General features: G+C 38.1%; 1 protein-coding gene, 1 long non-coding RNA gene and 1 pseudogene across 2 annotated transcripts in view; 1 reads left to right on the top strand and 2 right to left on the bottom strand.

Annotated features, from left to right (window-relative positions):
• LOC148736263 (uncharacterized) overlaps positions 1-478 on the top strand; it is a 1,469-nt pseudogene extending 991 nt beyond the window's left edge.
• The window catches only part of LOC148736262 (farnesyl pyrophosphate synthase-like), a 15,001-nt gene extending 7,485 nt beyond the window's left edge, over positions 1-7,516 (bottom strand). Inside the window, exons 1-2 of the mRNA XM_088753053.1 lie at positions 7,501-7,516; positions 7,276-7,361 (exon numbers count right to left, since the gene is read on the bottom strand). Of these exons, the coding sequence (XP_088609179.1) occupies positions 7,276-7,361; positions 7,501-7,516 (102 nt within the window). The remainder of the gene's footprint in view (positions 1-7,275; positions 7,362-7,500) is intronic.
• A 1,540-nt stretch (positions 7,517-9,056) lies between these two features.
• Positions 9,057-10,243, bottom strand: LOC148736264 (uncharacterized). The gene is made up of 3 exons (XR_015999435.1): positions 10,164-10,243; positions 9,249-9,357; positions 9,057-9,125 (listed from the first exon to the last, which is right to left on the bottom strand). It is a non-coding gene; the product is annotated as an uncharacterized LOC148736264 (long non-coding RNA).
• Positions 10,244-14,732: the final 4,489 nt, after the last annotated feature.

Below are 14,732 nucleotides of genomic sequence, written 5' to 3' on the forward strand. Positions count from 1 at the left end.
AAGAAGAACAACAGAAATTACTAGAAAAGCAGAAACAGCAAGAACAACAGAAACAACAAGATCAAGAGAAACAACGAGAACAACAACGCGAGAAGGTAGAAGAGAACGACCAAGAGAACGAAGAGACGAGCGAGGGAGGGACGATCGAGAAGAACGAAGAGATGACCGGAGAGACGACAGAAGAGAGAGAGATAGAAACGATCGAGATTATTATCGCGGCCGCGACGACCGCGATAGATCTTCCCGCCGTGACTACTCTGGCTCCGAAACTGATGATGATGGATGGGAGAGAGCTAAACCTAGGAGAAGGCGGTACAGATATTAATTTTTTATTTATATTCAATGAGTAAGCTTAAAATAATTTCTCTAAATGTGCGAGGACTCGGGTCCTCCAGTAAAAGTCGAAAAATTATTCAAGAATTAAATTATTCAAACTGTGACATAATCCTTTTACAAGAAACACATGTCTCATGCAAAAAACAAGCGAGGAATTCGAAATACTCTGGCGCGGCAAATGTCTGTGGTCCTTCGGGACTGGCAGGTCTGCCGGTGTTGCCATCCTCTTTTCTCTAAACTTCCCACGCAAAATTATCCGTTTTTTGACCGATTCCGAAGGAAGAATATTGAGCTTACTCATTGACTACTATAATTCTAAACTAAATTTAGTAAACATTTACTCTCCCAATTCGCCGGTAACAAAACGAAAAAGGGCCTGGGACTGAAACTGCGATCGCAAAGCATGCATGGATTGTTTTTAGCGATTCGTTTCTAAACGATACTTTGTAGTATTTCCGAGCCTTTTCGCACTTGGGAATCCTGTAATATTCCAGATTTGGTTTGTTTCTAAAGTTGTTGGTACACTGGGGCACACAACAGTTAAAATGATGTGGCATTTTCCTTCAAAACAGCTTTGAATTAGTCTCTTTTGAACAGGATAAATTACAACACATGTATGTCAACATGTCTTCCTGTCCAGCCAATCAATCCATGCATGCTTTGCGATCGACATTCGATCCCAGGCCCTTTTTCGTTTTGTTACCGGCGAATACTATTTCAGATCGTAAAAGTTTTTTCTCTTGTCTGCACAATTACTTTCTCCCCCAAGGGGATCTAGTGATCGGGGGAGACTTTAATTGTGTAGACAATGTCCTAGATAAATTAAATTGTTCCGCCATCCTATTGTCTGATCAAAAACTTCTCCGATCCCTTTGTGCTGACTTCTCACTTACAGACATTTGGCGCAAAAACAACCCGCGCAAAGTAACTTTCACCTGGTCTAACAAAGACCATACCCAGGCATCTAGAATTGACCGCTTTCTCGTCGCTAAAGGCTTAACCCTAGTAACGAAATGTAATATTCTTCCATGCGTATACGACCTATCCGATCATGACTTTGTAGAAATTGAACTAACGACTAACCCTTCTAATCACGGTCCTGGAATTTGGAAGTTCAACAGCTCTTTACTCTCAGATGTAGAATTTAAAAACATTATGTCAAAATCGATTAACAACTTTAAGCTTAAAATCCCCGAATTCGCCTCCCTTCGCGAATGGTGGGATGCTCTAAAAATTGAAATCCGCAAAACAAGTATTTCATACTGTATCCGTAAACAGAGAACAGCAAATGCCAAAAGAGTCCTAATTACTAAGCAATTAACCCATGCTAAAAACGCTTTACATTCTAATCGCTTAAATAACCCAGGTATAATTAGCGATTTGGAAAGCCAATTGTCCTCTCTAATCTCGAAAGAAGCCGAAGGAGCTAAAGTCCGCTCCCGAGCACAATGGTTCGAAGAAGGCGAGAAACCAACACGCTATTTCTTCCGTCTGGAGAAAAAACGAGCTGACATGAATAGTTTTGAATCTTTTTTTGACGAGAACGGTGTTCTCAGAAATTCTCAAAATGATCTTGAAAGAATTTTAACCAATTTCTACAAGAATTTATTCACCAAAGATCCTCTTGATATGCGAATTCAAACTGAAATAATTGACGACCTCGAATTTTCACTGACTGATTATGAGCGCAATCTATGTGAAGGCCCTTTTTCTAATAAAGAATTACTTACTGCATTGGAAGGCCTTCAGACCGGCAAGTCACCCGGTTCTGATGGTCTCCCAACAGAATTTTACTCGTGTTTTTGGAACGATTTGAGCGAATCTCTCCTTTCTGTTTTGAACGAGGCCTTTCTTGCTGGCTCCCTCGCGGATAGCCAGTACGAGGGCCTCCTACGACTCATCCACAAAAAAGATGATCGACGCCTCGCAAAAAATTGGCGCCCAATTTCCTTGTTAAACACTGACTACAAGTTAGCATCTAAAATCATCACTGAACGATTGAAAAAAGTCATGAACTCCATCGTGCATTCAGACCAAACGTGCGGCGTGGTCGGCCGCACTATCTTCTCAAATTTGGCCTTACTTCGTGATGCCCTTGACATGATTGACAAAACTAATGAACCAGGTATTCTCATTTCCTTAGATCAAGAAAAAGCTTTTGACCGAGTTGACCACGAATTCATGATGAGAGTATTGCGTAAATTTGGTTTCGGCCCCTCCTTTTGTGGGTGGGTCGAACTATTTTATTCTAAAGCCTTCTCTAGAATCATTGTTAATGGCTCCCTGTCCCCCTCTGTCCACTTAAGAAGAGGGGTGAGACAAGGATGCCCATTATCTCCTCTCCTTTATGTGCTAGTTTCAGAAGTATTATCAACGCAAATCCGTAATTGTAAAGATATTGAAGGTTTCCTGCTCCCCGGAGCAGGGGGCCTTCAATATAAAATATCCCAGTACGCTGACGATGCTACTTGCATCTTAAAATCCGAAAGATCTCTTTCTTCACTTCTCCGAGTCGTATCAAAATTTGAACAAGGATCTGGCGCTAAACTGAACACGTCCAAATCTGAAGCAATGTGGTTAGGAAAATGGCGAACTAGAATTGAATCTCCCTATGGCCTCAAATGGGTCACTAAAATGAGAGTGCTTGGTGTTTACTTCTCAAACGGCCTCGTCAATGTCGACGACGACAATTGGCGGGCCAAATTAGACAAACTAAGTTCGGTTCTAAATCTTTGGAAACAAAGAGACCTGTCTTTTATCGGTAGAACCTTAATTGTAAACACTTTAGGCGCAAGCCGTTTATGGCACGTTGCTAAAGTCATCCCCCCACCCCGTTGGGTGCACGATAGCTTTAAGTCGATCATTTGGCCTTTTATCTGGAAAGGAAAAATGGAAAATGTAAGTCGCGATCGCTGTTGTGCGCCCCCATCCTCTGGGGGCCTCAACGTCGTTAATTTTAAAGCTAAGTGCGCTAGCCTGCGCCTTTCTGTTTTTTCCAGTTTAAGAGATGACTTTGGCACATCCAAATGGCATTACCTAGCTCGATATTTTTTAGGACATAAGCTAACTATTCTAGATCCCCGTTTTTCTTTTCCCACAAATTCTGGCCCCTCTTCCTTCCTTCCTTCCAATTACTACCGGCTTTGTTTAGATAATTTCCGTACCTTGCATCAGAAAACTGGTGCCTTACCTGATTTACTCACCAGTAAGAATTTATATCTTTTGTTGCTTGACCCCGTCTGCGTTGCACCCCGGTGCTCCGGTTTTTGGCGTCTGCTATGGACCGCCCCATCAATCGTTGGGCCTGGGTGTGGCGCAAGTCTCGCCTAAAGCTAATTGAGAACAAGAAGAACGATCTAATTTGGCTATTGATCCATAGAATGATCCGCGTAAGATATCTCCTAAAGTCTTGGGGATACATCAATAATGACAAATGCGCGATCTGCGGTAAAACAGAAACTATTGAACACTGTTTCTTGGGATGTCCCAGAGTTGTGAAAGTCTGGGACTATTTCTCTCCCCTTTTTCGTGTTCTACTCGACTCCCCCTTCTCTATCTCCCCTACCTCTATCTATTACCCCTTTTCCCTAGACCAATCTACCACCAGTATATCCTTATCTAACTTTCTCAAGGCAACCATCATATATTGGTGTTGGCTTGCCAGAAATAAAGCTACCTTCGAAGGTTCTCTTTTGAGCTCCAACGCGATTATCGACTTAATTAAAAAAGATGTCCAACTCAGAATTCTTAGCAGCGACACTGATACCTTAAGGAATTTTTGGTCTTTTAAAAACGCATTTTGTTCGGCCGATGCTGGTAAACCTGTCTTCTTTCCCTCTCTTGCTCCCCCCTGAACCTTTGTATATAATAAAACTTGTTAAACCTCGCCCATGAAGGGTCCTTACTCCGGGCTACAGGCCCGCGCGCTGTTTGCGCCCCACATGGTCGGGACAAAACTCTTTGTAAATAGTAAATAGAACTTTATAAATAGAAAACTTGTAAATAGAACTTTGTTAGCTCTTACAGGTGGGCGCTTACTCCGGGCTGTTATAGCCCGTGCGCTGTTCGTGCCGCCTGTAAGAGAAAATGTCATTAGTTAATGGAGACCTGTAAATACTTAAGTAACTCATAATTTAATTCGAATACTTTAATCAATTAGAATTGTAAATAGATATCATTGACGAAATAAAACCGCCTGATCTCCAGGCTTTTATATTTAAAAAAAAAAAAAAAAAAAAAAGTACTGTCTGCAGTTAGATATAGCTCTTTGGCATACAAAGCTTTGCTTTCATGTCCAAATTGAGCACTCTATCTAGGATGAGTCATTGCTGTTGCAATTGCGCATGCTCGCTGGTTTACTCTAGTTTGAGCACTCTGGCATGGCTTAGACGATACCACAAAGGTTGGGTCGTTTGGGGTGACCGTCTCGGTTCTCCCCCATCCTAGCATTAGCACTGCACTGATGAGGCCCAGAAGGCCGAAACAGTACTGTCTGCAGTTAGGCATGGCAACATGTCTGCACTTGGTCCCACTAGTGTAGCACCCAGGCAATGGTTTATTCCAGAGCTTGGCCCAGTGTCTGCACTGCACTGATGAGACCCACATAGGTCGAAACAGTGTGCACTGTCTGCAGTATATATATATATATATATATATATATATATAGGAAGTCTGCAAGTCGATTTTCGCGTGGAACAGTGCTCAATACGTTGAAGCAGAGCAGAATAAATATTATGAGAGGAAAAAAGGACGTAACTACATTTCCCGACAAGCCTGTTTCGTGAATCGCTTCACTCTTCAGGGGTTTAAGAGTGAAACGATTCACGAAACAGGCTTGTCGGGAAATGTAGTTACGTCCTTTTTTCCTCTCATAATATTTATATATATATATATATATATATATATATATATATATATAAATATTATGAGAGGAAAAAAGGAAAAATAAGGAAAAATATATATATATATATATATATATATATATATATCTATATTTAGTATAATTTCAGAGCTGAGCAAAGAGTTTCCAGCAATCTGATTGGTCGAGCGGTTCCTTATATAAACTGCTCCACGCGGTTTATATAAAGTGTTAAAATAAAATGTTAATAAATGTTACTAAAATGTTATGATTTTAGAAATTTCTCTGTTGTTCAGCTCCGAAATAATATTAGGACAATTATTCGCCTCAGGTTCGGTGAATATTGTCGAATAGTCCCCTCCACTTCGTCTCGGGGATTATTCGACGATACTCACCTCGCCTTCGGGGAATAACTGTTAAATATATGTAGTTAGATAACTGTAATGTAATCGATTTTAAACCTTTTCAACTTACTATTATGTGTTATTACCGCTCCCTAGGTCGAGCACATTTTTTATTTAGCTAAACCAAATCTTACAAACATGTATTATATCTATACATATTGGAGGTCTGCGTTTCGACTTTTCCGTATTACAGTGCTCGATACATAAAAGTACAACGCAATATATGTTGCGTTAGAAAAATACAACGACTACGACGCTTTCATCCCTCCTGGCCAGTTGATGTTGTTATCCTGTTAACAACAGCAACAACATTGACTTTATTTTTTAAAATGAAAGAAATAAAGGCTTTTGTAGCCCGCAGTTAGCAAAGCTATTCCAGGCGGGCTACCTAAACAGACACTGTAAAGGCTCTCACACACACACACACACCCACACACACACACGCACACACACACGCAACCATGAAATAAATAAATAAATGAGCAAATAAAAATAAATAATGAATAATAGCAGTGATAATCATGTTAAAGGTTTTAACTGAGCCAGTCACACAAGGGAGTTTTTAACAGGTCAAAGAGAAAGCTAATCAGTTGAAATACAAATATAAGCTAGAAAGGTCAAGGTAGCGCAAGTCAATATTCATCCCCTCAATTTCAAGAATTTTCAAATGCAAGTGAGTTAGCTCACGTTTAAAAGGTGCTTTCTTTAGCTTACGAATTTCAGGGGGGATGCCATTCCATATTTTCGCACCAGCTTTAGAAAAGGAAAACAACTGATGATTTGTTCTCGCCTGTTTTATATAAAAGCTTCCAGCTACTGAGAAACGAGTAGAGTAGGAATGAACCTGTTCAGAGTGAGTAAAAAGTTCAGAAATATTGGGAGGGGCACAGCGATTTTTGATGTCATGTAACAGAGAGGCAACCAATTTGAAGTAAAGCATTTTTATCGGTAGAATTCCCGAACGACTAAAAAGAGGAGCACTGTGAGATGTATAATCGGAAAAGTACATTAGACGAAGAACCCGCTTTTGTAAAATGACGATTTTGTTTAGATGAGTATTCGCGGCTTGGCCCCAAGCAACGAGACCATAGGAAATATACGGTTCAATGAGCGAGCGGTAAATGTTTATAAGAGTAGTGAGCGGTACCAAGTGTCTTAGCCTTGCAACAATACCGATACCTTTGCTTATTTTCGTGGAAATGTAGTTGATATGATGCTTCTAGGAGAGATTACCGTCAATTAGAACACCTAGGTATTTAACATATGTCTTACGTTCAAAAGATACAACTTGCTTCGAGTTATTATCACGTATTTTAAGGTTTACTTCTCGGTATAGTTTGTGTTGATAAGGATGAAAAATAACGAAATGCCTACATGCCTGTTTCGTGATTGCTCACTTTTCAAAATCCCCTGATGAGTGAGCAATCACGAAACAGGCTCGTAAGGATGAAAGCGTAGACGTTGTATTTTTCAAACCCAACATATGAGTGAGCAATCACGAAACAGGCTTGTAAGGATAAAAACGTAGTCGTCGTATTTTTCTACTCAACATATATTGCGCTCTACTTTTATGTATCGAGCACTGTTATACGGAAAAATCGAAACACAGACTTCCTATTTATATATACGTACATATTGGTTACTGGCGATACATATTTTGATTACTAGTTCTTGTACCTTCAAAATTTGCATCTGGTCTGTAGATATTCTTTGAAGAGCTTGAATAATCAGCCAATAACATTTATTTTCTTCAATATCTGTGCCTTGATGTATATGTAAAGTAGCAAAAAGTCCAAAATTGCCTTTTAAGTATACTTTCCTATAAGTTAACTTTTAATACATTAATCATTTTCCCCATCATGCAAAGATCTTGCAGCAATTTAAGAGACTCCATCGTATTACCTCTTTTCATATGCATTATTAACCAAGCGTAAGGTCAAGATTTAACAATTATTCCACGAGCGCGCGTTGGATATGAAATGATAGATAGCTAAAGAGGCGCGTAGCGCCGAGTTAGCTATAATCATCTCCTATCCAACGAGCGCGAGTGGAATAGTTGTTTTATTTAAAAAAAGAATGCCCCCAAGATATTATACAAATCTTCTCGACTTTATTTTGTAAGAAGAAACCGGATATTAAAATGTACAGATATTAGACTATGGTATATTGGCTCATATACCATAATGGTTAAGCCAATAAAAAGTCTTGAATATCATTATCCAATGATCCAGTTTTTCATAAAGTAGATTATTATTATTATTATTATTATTATTATTATTATTATTATTATTATTATATAGCCGACAGAGACCGTGGGAAATAGAAAGTGAAACCTGTGTTCCGATTGTCTACCAAAGCGGGCAAGATGGACCCATCGAACCCACTCAAGATTGCCTGCTTTGGTCCAGGCAAGAATATATAATTTGTTGAGCACGATTTTAAAGTTGGTACCTTATAAGGTTGGCAGTAGAAGACAGTCGAAACAAAGAAAACACAAATGATTCTCTTGGATTTTGTGCTACAAACACAGTTGGCTTTCTTTCTTGGCTCTCAAAAACATGTAGCAATAGGGTAAAGGCTGTAGCTTGTATCAGTTTCTGTACCCTTTGGCACTTCTGGGCGGAGAAGAGCTATGGTAGGTGACAGTCAAATTCCTGCTCAAGAACGCACAAAAAAAATATGCCACCGTGGCTCTGTTACATGGATCTTTTGACCCTTTCACTCCCATCAGTGACCATGCAAGATATAATTTCACATTACAATACACCGAATGCAAATATGGCGTCCGATTTGAAATACAAAAGGATTAATACATGTGTGAGAGGCTAGTGAGTCCAGAACAGTGACAACTCAAATTTGACGCCATATTTGCATTCGGTGTAAAATGATACAATATCAATTAGAAAAGTGATGACAATCAAGAAAAATATCAATTGGAGTAATTAGTTGATCCAATACCAAATTCTTCAAACTAACTTTATAAGAATTGTATAACAGACAGTAAGGAGAATTATTTATGAAATCTTGAGAGTGAAGGGGTTAAAACAGAGCTCAGTGCTCCAATCATTGGGCCAGTTTATCTCCCCTTGTGGTAATAAAACCATCCACAAATGTAGAAAATATCGGAAACTGGGACGGAGGGGGGAGGGGGGAGGTGGAGGGGGGAGTGGTATGAGCTGGAACCACTGTTCCCTTTAATATATATTTAGTGTAAAAAATGCCTCGACTAGATAGATAGCCTTTATTTTAAAACGATGAGTGTTAAAGCTACATGAGCTTGTGAGGTCGTTTGCAGTTAACTAATCACTAAATGTACTAAAAACTAAAACCTAGGGGTACGTAGAGAACGTCTAAACTTAAACCAGTGGTGCTTACGAATGTGGAATTGTAAACATAAATTTAAATATATACAAAGTCATCTTTTTTAAAATTACAAGTGGATGCAGTACCTGAGTTTGAAAAAACTCCTCCATCACTAATAAAATTTCTTTGGCATTTTCATGAGATGTTGTGTCCTTTATACCAGCCTAAAAATACAGAAAGTTAATCAATGAAATTGGGAAAGAGCAACGATATCAGAAATCGCACAACAAACATAATGATAATAATTAATAATAATTTATTGATTTATAGTGCGCTTTCTAACATACCGGGTGATCAAAAGCGCATAATCATTGGATCCTCACCATATACATTGCCAAAGTAACTGGCAAGTAAAAGGAATATTATGCTGTCTTGTATTTCACGATGGCCTTGTATCTGAAACAAAAATGAGCTGCTTAGTAACCTAGCCTGTTCCAGGCATTCAATTGTTAACTGGGGCATGTTGTAAATAGGGAAAAGGGAAGGGGTTATGGCTATGTGGAGCCAAAATAAGGGAGGTGTGGGATGGGTCCCTCCTTTTTCCCCATTAGAGTAATATGAGCTTCCTACCAATCCATTCACCAATCCAATCCAATCCATGTGTGGGAAAAACCACAGTTTTTTTCAATTCAAAGTATTAAACTCCACTCACAAAGGAAGTAGCGAACATCAATGAAACATCTTGTGAAACTAAACTGGCAACTGAAGATGGTATTTTAGGCAAAAAATACAAATTAAGTCAACAAATGGAACTTGAAGGAGGCCATGACAAAAAATGGCCTAATTTAAGCATGCAAAATAATTGACTAAATTACAACGAACAAATTGATTTTGCAGTGTGGACACTTAAGTAAAAGAGTGTGCATTGTTAGGAAGCCTTCAACATAAACTGCAACACTGCTGTTTTCATCTTTGATTTTACAACATTTCTTTGCATGTAACCAGCACTAATTAATAATGTTCATTCTCAAGCAACCATCTGCCTAGAAAACACTGAATTATATTCTTCGTTCATTTGTCCTTTGGCTGTATTTTTGCAAATGACAAATTGGTGACAATAACTCTTGTAACTAATCTTGTTTTCGTCATCTTTGTGTCAACGTAGGATTTTGTTTAATCTCTGAAAGTTTCCAGTGTGAACATTGTTTGCAATTTTGGCATTGAGTCCTTAATTTGGTCAAATAGTGGCTAAAGCATTATACCTTTCTAAGGTAAAATTCTCAAAATTTTCGCCCGGCTTGGTGATGAGGTCTAATGCTCGTCCAGTTACAGTTTGATATGTCGACTTCCTGGAGAATAGATCACACAACAGTGTCAGCCAATGGTTCAAAAGTGTCACATTGATGGAGATGAACTGTCATTTTTACACTTGAAGACTTTTTCCCTATTTATTTCAAAAACACTGATTCATTGATTCATTGATTATAGAATCTCCATTTCTAGCTAACAGTTAAAACCATTGTTAATTTTTATTTCCTCTACAAAAACCAACAGCATAGGCCGGGTTTCTGGCAAATAGTCGAAAGAGTCACATCTACATACTCACTCGAGCGAGAGAACGGGAGAATGATCAGGGCCACGCAATTTCGCATGATTCTCGCGGTGTTATAAATAAATGGTTCTCATCTTACTTAGAAGGTCGAACTCAAACGACACAAATTCCTTCCTCTATATCTAAACGAAAAAATACCACTTGCGGTGTGCCGCAAGGTTCTGTCCTAGGCCCAATACTCTTTTTAATCAACAACAAACATATGAAACATATGTGTGAACTGCGGTTATGAGACGTATATGAGAACGATCCTTCGCAGTAAAGCACTATTTGAGCAATAGTGAAAATCAGACCTGAAAAAAAAATTTCAGGCCTGTACGGGATTCGAACCACTGACCTCTGCGATACTAGTGCAGCGCTCTACCAATTGAGCTAACAAGTCAACTGGGAGCAGGCCATCAAATTAATTCGATATAAACCCGTAGATGATAAATCAAACAACAACAAACATATGAAACATATGTGTGAACTGCGGTTATGAGACAGGCCTGAAATTTTTTTCAGGTCTGATTTTCACTATTGCTCAAATAGTGCTTTACTGCGAAGGATCGTTCTCATATACGTCTCATAACCGCAGTTCACACATATGTTTCATATGTTTGTTGTTGTTTGATTTATCATCTACGGGTTTATATCGAATTAATTTGATGGCCTGCTCCCAGTTGGCTTGTTAGCTCAATTGGTAGAGCGCTGCACTAGTATCGCAGAGGTCAGTGGTTCGAATCCCGTACAGGCCTGAAATTTTTTTCAGGTCTGATTTTCACTATTGCTCAAATAGTGCTTTACTGCGAAGGATCGTTCTCATATACGACTCTTTTTAATCTATATCAACGATATCCAAGAAACTTCTGGAAAACTTAAATTATATTTATTTGCTGATGACACGAACGCTGAATATGCTGACAAAAATCTCAAGTTTCTTGAGTCGACTGTAAATCAGGAACTCTGTAAGTTATTCGATTGGTTAACTGCCAATAAACTAACCTTAAATATTAAAAAACAAATTTCGTAATTTTTAGACTAACTCAGAGAAAACTTACCTATCACCCCAAAATAATGGTATCCGACAACGATCAAAATAAGAATGTGACTCTAGAATGTAAAGAATTCGTGAGATATCTAGGTATAATAATTGACAATAACCTTTCCTGGAAATATCATATTGACCACGAAGCTATTAAAATGAGTCGAACTGTAGGATTGATCTGTAAACTACGGCATTTTCCGCCAAGACATACTCTTCTAACTATTTATCGATCCCTTTTTGCTCCTTATTTAACCTATGGTTTGACGGCCTGGGGTCAAGGATATAAATCGTACCCTGAAAAGCTTATCAAGCTTCAAAAACGAGCTCTTCCCTTTATCTATTTCTCAGAGCGAAATCAGCATGCAACTCCTTTATTTATCGACGCCGGTGTCTTACCGTTAAAATTTTTGTATTATGAGCATTTAGCTAACCTTATGTTTGAAATAAGATACAGTAATGCTCCTGGAAACATTCAAAATCTTTTTTGAGATGTCTCTGATATTAATTCCTATAATACTCGATCCTCTGCCTCTAATAACTTTTACGTACAAAGTTCCAGACTCTCAATTCAAGTGAATTCATTTTCTAGAATCGGAAGAAAAATATGGAATGAAATGCCCGTATCTTTTAGAAAACTTTCAAAAAATGTCTTAAAGAGGAAAATAAAACAAACACTTTCAGATCCTAAAGATTGTTACATTGATCTTCCAGAAATCGTTCAGAAAGTTAAGTTGAGTTTATTCTCCTCTTGATTGATCAGTTGATATGTATTCAATTAAATCGTTTATTGCATCAGAGATCTCCGTCAAGACTGTTGTCATTTATTAATAGTAATATCATTAGCTTATCAGTAGTCTCTAATCATTGTTGTCAATTCTAGCTTTTTAGTTCTCTTGTTACTTTTAGCTGTATTTAGTTGTATCTATTTCCTGTAAACATGACCCGCCTAGATTAGCTTAGCTACCCGCTGGCATGTTACTGCACTTTTATCGCAAAACGCAATAAAAAAAAAATGTATGTAAAAAAAAAAATGTAGGTATGTATTTTAACACCTGAAATTTTTCTAAGTTCGAGATGGGTACCAGGTTAGAAACATTCTCGCTCGGTTGTGCTTTGCCTCTGACGACTCACAACCATTAGGAGCCTTGGTGACGATGCATCCTTCTCTCCTCACGCGGCCGGATGAATTCCATTTCTCTCCATCTTTTAACAACTTACATAAACAATTCATATCTTTATTCCCCACTCCTCAATCCAACTCCTTTTAATAAAAGAATATAAATACTATATAAATGTCTTTTATTATAATTAATATTTGTATCTCTTTCCTCTTTACAGACCCTTCTTATAACACAAAGTTCCATCTAATTTACATATATTCTTTTTATTCCCACTCTAAAAATTAATATAAACCCAGACCCCCACCCTTCACTCTAAAATATTTTTTTAAAAGTAACTCCTCACAGGAAAAGTGTTAACACTACCATTATATTTGTATGTAGCATCTATAATCAAAACGCCTAACACAGTGTCTCATCACATCCCCCAAAAACCCATACAACCAGCTATCAAAAGGGTAATGGTAATAAAGATGACTCCTTCTCTACATATATCCTTCCCTTTTCTGCAGCCACATACCCCTAAAAATACCCTCTTCCTATCCTATCAATAATCCTCTCCGCTTCTCTATCCTATCAATAACCCTTTCCCTCCCTACAACCTTAAAACAGAGACCCCATACTACAATCCCTAAGCATACCTACTACTAACCTATTACTAACCTTAACCCTAACCCAGTCCCCAACCCAGATCCTAACCCAACCCTAATCTCACCCCAACCCTAATCTTACCCTAACCCTAATCTAATATAACCCTAATTAAAACTAACCCCAACTAAAACTAACCCCAACCCTAGTCTATCACTAACCATAGCTTTAATCAAAACTATTATATATCATTTTAACCCCAAACCCTTAGTATTCCCCCCTACGTGTACTAATAGTTACTTTGATACAATATTTTAACTTCATTTTATTTTATTTTGACAACTTTGAATTGAATTTAGGAGCGTGCTGTTGTTACAGAAGTCGCTCCCTCAATTTTAACACGTAACTTTTATGTTCATTTTACACACTCATTCCCACCCTTGCATACACTTTTTTCCTTTTTTACCCACTGATCACAAGTTTGCTCATCAGTGGAGTGGGAAGCCTTTTTCATGGGATCCCATACATCAATATCAAAGGAAGCCACAAAGGTTGCAAGTGAAACTACTGATTAATATATTTAATACAATACAAACAAACTCAAGACAGATAGTTGGAATTAAGAGACATCCAGCAAATTCAAGAGGAGTAATCATGATAGCGAAAGAGGTGACAAAACCACAAGGCTTCTTAATGATGGTCTTCCTCCATCATTTATATTTACAGTTTAACACTAGAAGAATAAGGAAATTGCTCTTAAACAATGCTGTTTGTTTCCGTGTAATCATCTGCTCCATGATATTCTTTAATATCACAAAGATTGATTCAAAATCCGTAATTGGTATCCCTGCCTCAATCGGCATTCGTATAATTTTGACATAGAGTTTGCGTATGAGTGCCACATCTTACGCTTTTTTGTGTCAAGATTACCTTCCTTATTAGGACATAACAAAATGATGAACTGCGAAAATGGAAAACATGGAACTTTTCATGGAGTCTAACTTTTGGTTGAGCCATCGAGGGTCGAGGGTCTTATGTCGAGGTCGAGGGTATTTAGTCTAGGGTCCCTGTTTCTCTTTTTTCTTTTTCACAGCTCATGTTCCTAGTCGAAGGTCCCTTCCTTCTTTTTCTTCGCGATAGAAAATACGAGTCATCGCATTGCGTGAGACCAGGCTAGGTTACTAAGCAGCTCATTTTTGTTTCAGATACAAGACCATCGTGAAATACAAGACAGCATATTATTCCTTTTACTTGCCAGTTGCTTTGGCAATGTATATGGTGAGGATCCAATGATTATGCGCTTTTGATCACCCGGTATGTTAGAAAGCGCACTATAAATCAATAAATTATTATTGATTATTATTATTATCATGATTATTGTGCGATTTCTGATATCGTTGCTCTTTCCCAATTTCATTGATTAACTTTCTGCATTTTTAGGCTGGTATAAAGGACACAACACCTCATGAAAATGCCAAAGAAATTT

This window comes from Stylophora pistillata, chromosome 3, assembly GCF_964205215.1.
Source record: "Stylophora pistillata chromosome 3, jaStyPist1.2, whole genome shotgun sequence".
Taxonomy (NCBI): Eukaryota; Metazoa; Cnidaria; class Anthozoa; order Scleractinia; family Pocilloporidae; genus Stylophora; species Stylophora pistillata.